Consider the following 6,582-nt stretch of genomic DNA (forward strand, 5'->3'; position numbering starts at 1 on the left):
CATTAATTGAGTCCACAACTGCAAAAAGGGACCACTGCTGCTTTGTGCGCTCAGTTGTAATGTCTGTGCGCACGCTCGTCAAGGTGTGTGCGCGCGCACGTGCGCACAGCTTAGAGGGAACACTGGAAGGGACCACAGTTAAGTTGCAAAGACATGCATAAAAATAAGGTAGATGGAAGGACATTTACTAAGGAGAAAGTCCTAAAAGAACTCTCAAGACTGAAAGTGGATAATTCAATAAGGGCCAGACTGAATACATCCAAGGATATTAAAGAACTAAAAGATGTGCTGGTAGCGCCATTAACAGTTTTAGTCAACCAGTCACTAGATACAGATGCAATTCCAGAGGACTGGAAAAGAGAAAATGTAGTTCCACTGCACAAAAGCGGAAGTAAAGAAGAAGAAAGTAACTACAGACCAGTCAGACCTACATCAGTAGTAGGGAAATTAATGAAAACACTATTAAAAGAACAGCATGGTTTTACTGTAAGGAGATCATGCCAAACAAATCTTATTGACTTTGGGCCGTAGATGTGGCATATCTAGACTTTAGTAAGGCATTTGACACTCTCCCACATCGCAGACTGCTAAATAAACTTGAGTGTGGGATTGGATTATAAAACAATTAAAATGGATAAGAACCTGGTTGCAGGATAGGAAACAGAGTTGTAGTAAATGGAGTACATTCTATGGAGGGACATGTTACCAGTGGAGTACCCCAGGGACCTGTACTTGGACCTGTGCTCTTTAATATCTTTGTTAGTGACATTGCAAATGGTATTGAAGGGAAAGTATGCATTTTTGCAGATGACACAAATATTTGCAAAAGAGTAGACATACCAGGAGGGGTAAATCAAATGACTGATGATCTAAGTAAACTTGAGAATTGGACAAGAGCATGGCAACTACAGTTTAATGCTAAAAAATGCAAAATTATGCACTTGGGACTCAAAAACCCAAAGGCTCAATATAGTATCAAGGGTACTATAATAGAAACTACTGAGGAGGAAAGGGATCTAGGAGTCACTATTTCAAGTGACCCCATGAGGTTGTCCATAAAGAAATGTATGTGGAGGTGCCACATCAAGAACTGTCGGCAAAAGGTGAGCCTGAGAGTGGGGCATTTCTTTCCGGGGTGCCGCTTGCCTTTTGTCAAGTTGCTCAGGTTCATTTACTCCTGGGCAGAGGAGATGACCTCTATTGAGTTCTGTGACAGGGAGATGAACATGTCGAACAAGACTGTTGTCCTTTATAACGCCTGGATGCGGGAGGCATGTCACATGGATTTGACGGTGCAGCCGCAGTGCCGCATTGGGGGGCCCTGGACAACTCGTCGAAATAGATGAAAGTCTATTTGGAAAAAGGCAAAGCAATGTGGGACGTGTTTTACCCCAACAGTGGGTGTTTGGAGGAATCTCGCGTGAGACGGGCCAATGCTTCATGACCCAAGTGCCGCAGCGGGACGCCAGCACCCTGATGGCCGCAATAGACGCTAATATTGTGCCTGGAACAAAAATTTATAGCGATTGTTGGCGAGTTTACAGCATGCAGAAACTAGAACGGGCCGGATACCACCATGCGCGTGTTAATCACAAGTATAACTTTGTTGATCCTGACACCGGAGTACACACGCAAACAATCGAGCGTATTTGGGGATGTGCAAAATGGAGGAACAAACGCCATTGTGGTACTGCTCGCCACCACTTGGAATCGTACATGCAAGAGTTCATTTGGCAGAAATGCCTGGCGGGTGATAACCCATTTGAGCGCATATTACATGCGTTAACTCTGCTACCCAAAGCCGATTGACTTTTTAATTAATGTTGTTTTTACTGTCATTGTTATTGGCCTATCATTAATACAGTTATTCGTTAACACACATTGTCATTACTGTGTCAGATGATTGATATTGCTGGTGTGAATGTGTCCCCAAGGCCCCCAACCACCCCCCTATCCACGTCATCTCAAAGCGGTACGCGTCCGACCGACCTTTTCGTACCCCCACTATCCACGTCGTGGAGTTGATTCTATATAGTGTGGTGAGCCCCGCGAGGGGACGCGTAATACAAGCCCGAAGCATGGCGAGACCCGAGTGGGGACGCGTAATACAAGTAACAGAATTATGTTACATGTATTACGCGTCTCCTCGCTGGGATCGCCACGCTTCAGGCTCGTATTACGCGCAACTCCGCGCCGACGTGGATAGTGCAGGTATGAAAAGGTCGGTCGAAAGCGTACCACTGTGCTTGCCACGCTTCGAGATGACGTGGATAGTGGGAGGGGGTCCAAAATAAATGACATATGCCATTTTACCATTAAATGGCATTATGGGCAATGGGCGGCGGAACACATCCTCCCGACCTTTTCATACCCCCACTATCCACGTCGGTGTTGAGATAAGTATATACAGTGTGGCGAGCGCAGCGGGGCCGCAAATTACGTTACATGTATTCTGCGCGCGCTCGCCACACTACATAAAATCAACTCCATGCCGACGTGGTTAGTGGGGGTATGAAAAGGTTGGGAGGACGCGTTACGACACGCTTCGGGGTGGCGTGGATAGTGGGGGGGGGGGTGCCTAAATCCCATTGTATGTCATACAAGTGTATACTACATTAAATGGCATCGCACCCTATAAAATCGCATGCGATGCAATTTCCCTACGGTGCCATACGTATGCTAATTGGGCACCCGGCTAATACATAAGTACCATAAATAGTCTTTTATAAGCAGTCTTATAGCAAATGTATATTTCTGGAGAAGTGTTGCGTATATATGTAGATACCTATACCTAGATATCTATAAAAAGGTACATGTCGAGTCTCGTATACCCAAAATGATTCAGACCAGAAGTATTTTCCCATATTTTATGGGAAACAATGCCTAACAATGGGGTCAATTCTATTCTCTACGCTGTGAATAGCTATTCTAATCAGTGCGCTGCTACCGCAGACCCAGGACGGGTGCGAGCAGAAGTCTAACAAAACTAGGGCAGCGATGCGGTTTGTGCGGGACACTAAAGTTAGAATATACTGATCTAAACACCCATGAGTACTGGCATTCTCTGACATAGAGCGTCGATTAGAATAGCTATTCACAGTGCAGAGAATAGAAATGACACCATAATGAGATATCTTGGAGAAGGGACCCAAATCCCATATAAACATAGCCAGGAGGTAAATTGTATTAATTTTTTTTTATAATATTGTGCATGAAACAAAATTTATGTGCACACAATAAATCTCTCACATACACTTTATACACAGCCTGAAGAGAATTTTATTTAATATTTAAATTTTGTGATCTCTATACTGTAATTGCATATGGTGCTGGAGGAAAGCAGTAAAGCAGAAGGGAATTAGACCTGATCGCAGGGCAAATTTGTTCTCAAAATGGGCTAAACCATGTGCACTGCAGGTGGGGCAAATGTACCATGCTGAGAGTTAGAATTGGGTGGGGTGTATTCAAACTGAAATCTAAATTGCAGTGTAAAAATAAAGCAGCCAGTATTTACCCTGCACTGAAACAAAAGAACTCACCCAAGTCTCAAGGCCGCTATACACTGCAGAAACTTCTCCCCTCAGAGAAGTCCCATGCAGTGCTCCCCTTGAGCCACCTGACACCTTCACAGGCGGCATTATTGCATGAATATATATCTATATCTATCATACGGTCCTATTGAGCAATTATTCCAGCCAAGCTGGCCCAGAAGCAGGGTCGACTGAGGGTCCATGGTGATGCACGCTGCATCGGACCCACTGTCTCCTCTAAGCTTCTTTTGCAGGGTGCCATACACTGCCTGTTTTTAAAACCTCAAAATGCATCCTACCCTTTTTGTGTGTGGGACTGTGCACCCTTGCGCTGCCAACCTCCCCCCCATGCTGACATGCCACTGAGAACTTTCGGTGTGTGCCATCATGGGTATAGGTATACCCATGATGGGTATAGGTATTACGTTGTATGCCATAATGTGTAGGAGGCATTACAGTGTGTGCTATAATGTGCAATTGTCATTACGACAGAATATTAATGGGCATAGCAGAGTAGGACTATGTTTAATGGGTGTAATCCCAATGCACTGTGCAATTTTTGTTTATAAGTTATTCTTGTTTCTGATGTAAATCTCTAATATAAAATGTGCCCTCCCGATTTAAAAAAGTGCCCTGCTCTAAAAAAATACTACAGTGAACACAACACTGTCAGTCACCTGCAATTTGGGTTATTTTCCTGTGATTGATTGCTGCAATCACAGGAACAGAACCCACATTGCAGGTAAATCACCCAGTGCATGGGGGCCTTACCTCTCTCTTCACATGGTTTTGCCCATTTTGAGAACAAACTTTTCCTGTGATCAGGTCTAAATTAGGCCTTTAGTACAGACCGTAGACAAAATAAAGCTCATCTACTGGCTTAGTATATAATAGGTACAAGGTATTGGGGGGGGGGGGGGGGGGGGGGACAGTAGATATATAACACTGACTACATACTGTGTATTCTGAAAACAGATAACATAACTGGTGTAAGCTGTGGCCGCAAAGATGAGGAAGTACATTATATATATTCTAGTAGACAGTGTCAGACTGGGGCACATGTTACAGTAGGACATGATGGGTGTTTTTGCTAGGGGCAAGATTTACAGTGATAAACCAATAAGCTACTGTCGTTTTTCTTCTCTCCAAAAACAGTCTGACATGGCAGTTAACAGTTGCTCGGCTAGCGGTTTATCACTTTTCAGGTTTAGTACATCTGGCCCTATATGACAGTGTAATGAAAGTGCTAAAGAACTGCATTTTGTTTTAAAATACATAATTTTGCTAAAACAACCTAAAAGTGCAATGTATAAGACATGCCTGGTAACCAACCACGTAAAAGGCTTTGCTAACCATAATTTAGGTGCAGTACACTGCTGTAGAAAAATTGTAAAACACAAGGGAATATGCTGCCCTACATACGAAACTGGAAATAAATAAGACCACAAAAAGTCATCTCTGCATTTCAGTACTGGTGTTTAGCAATCACGAGGGCTTCTGTCCTTTAGTTCTACAACAGCCTTTAAAATGAGTTGAAAAGATACAGCACATGGTGTAACTGTACACTGGGGCAGAGCTCATTACTAATCCTTCATAAACACACACACAACCCCGGGGAGACGCAGTCTCTAGGCAGCGTACTACGGGCCATTACCACACACACACAGGAGCACTGCAGGCCTTTGTTGTTCCCAGGCCTGGCATAGAGCGGGGGAGGCGGGGCTGCGGCCTACCCTACACGAGGACTGGGACAATGGAAACGGAGCCCGGGACTGCTTCATTCTAGCGGTAGCGGGTGATCTGCACCGGAGTACGAGGCCGGCAGCTCACGGCGCTACTCTTACATCTCAATGGGCAGCAGAGCGGGCGCAGATGGAGGCATTACTGCTGCCCGTCCTCCCCGCACTAGCGGAGCACTGGAGAGCGGCGCGGCGGCCCCTTTACCTGATTGAATTCCTCTCCCACGTCCGCGTAAATGTCTATGTGATCTACTCCGTCCGCCATCTTCCGCTGCGCCTGCCAGGCACGGAGAGCCGCGATCTGGGAGACCGAGCGAAGGAGCCAAGCGGGAAAGTGGTGCGTCACTTCCGGCCGCTGCTGTGGGGAAGGAGGGGGGATACCGGAGGGGAGTGAAAGAGCTCGTTTGAATTTTAAAATCTTTATTACTAAAGGGGTTATGCGGCAACAATATTTCATTGTACTGATGAGGCTCCGATATTCGTATTATAATACGAATTATATTATATGCTGCAGATAGGTATTTCTGGATACAATTGTTACTAACAGGTTTACTGCAACAGTTGCTCTACAGCTGTAGACATGTTTGGTTCACATATTACTTCTTGTTCCACAAGAAAATTTGGTGTTAAAATAACCTGCCTTCTTTGGGGTTGCAGACAAAAATGTATTTACTTATTGTATTATAAAAGTTATTAAAAAAAAATTTTTTTTGGTAGAGTTTTTTTCTTCATACAGTGTTTATTAAATATAGACATTTTCTATTAGCTGCATTTAAGTGGTTTCTACAGGAGATTGAGCTGTCAATATAATTTCTAGCCTCATAAATCATTTTGTCATACCCTCAAACAGCCATTGTTTGCTTTTTTAAACAAAAAAGTTTTTGTGGTCCATCATAATGTCTGGGTCATACTTATATTTACTGTACCAGAATATCTGGGAGAATCTTGGGAATATTTGTCTCTCCCGGACATTGGGGAAAGGGAAAGTAAAGGTGGGTACACACGGAACGATGTCGGAAGCGTTCCGACATCGTTAACGAGTGTATCAAATCGTTCATCGTGCTTACACACGGAACGATTGGATACACTTGACAAAAGATTTGTCTATGATCTTCCTGCATGCAGGAAAGATCATAGACCATCGTTAACGATTCACGGGTACGCATACCTCCCAACTTGTGTCCGGATGAAATAGGGACACTCGCGCGAAAAGGGGGCGGGGCGTATGCAAATGAGGGCGCGGCTTATGCTAATTAGCCGCGACCTCATTTTCATACGAGAATAGACGCTGTGCGCATGCGCACAGCGTCTAT

General features: G+C 44.5%; 1 protein-coding gene across 5 annotated transcripts in view; it reads right to left on the reverse strand.

Moving 5' to 3' along the window:
• CPSF6 (cleavage and polyadenylation specific factor 6) overlaps positions 1-5,640 on the reverse strand; it is a 36,573-nt gene extending 30,933 nt beyond the window's left edge. For 4 of the 5 annotated variants that reach the window (XM_083182517.1, XM_083182516.1, XM_083182514.1 and 1 more), the window contains exon 1: positions 5,475-5,640. In XM_083182517.1, coding sequence (XP_083038643.1) covers positions 5,475-5,534 — 60 coding nt within the window. In that variant the 5' untranslated portion in view covers positions 5,535-5,640. The remainder of the gene's footprint in view (positions 1-5,474) is intronic. The other variant, XM_083182518.1, reaches the window with a different exon arrangement.
• Positions 5,641-6,582: the final 942 nt, after the last annotated feature.

The sequence above is a fragment of the Crinia signifera genome, chromosome 4 (genome assembly GCF_055691185.1).
Source record: "Crinia signifera chromosome 4, ASM5569118v1, whole genome shotgun sequence".
NCBI classification, from domain to species: domain Eukaryota; kingdom Metazoa; phylum Chordata; class Amphibia; order Anura; family Myobatrachidae; genus Crinia; species Crinia signifera.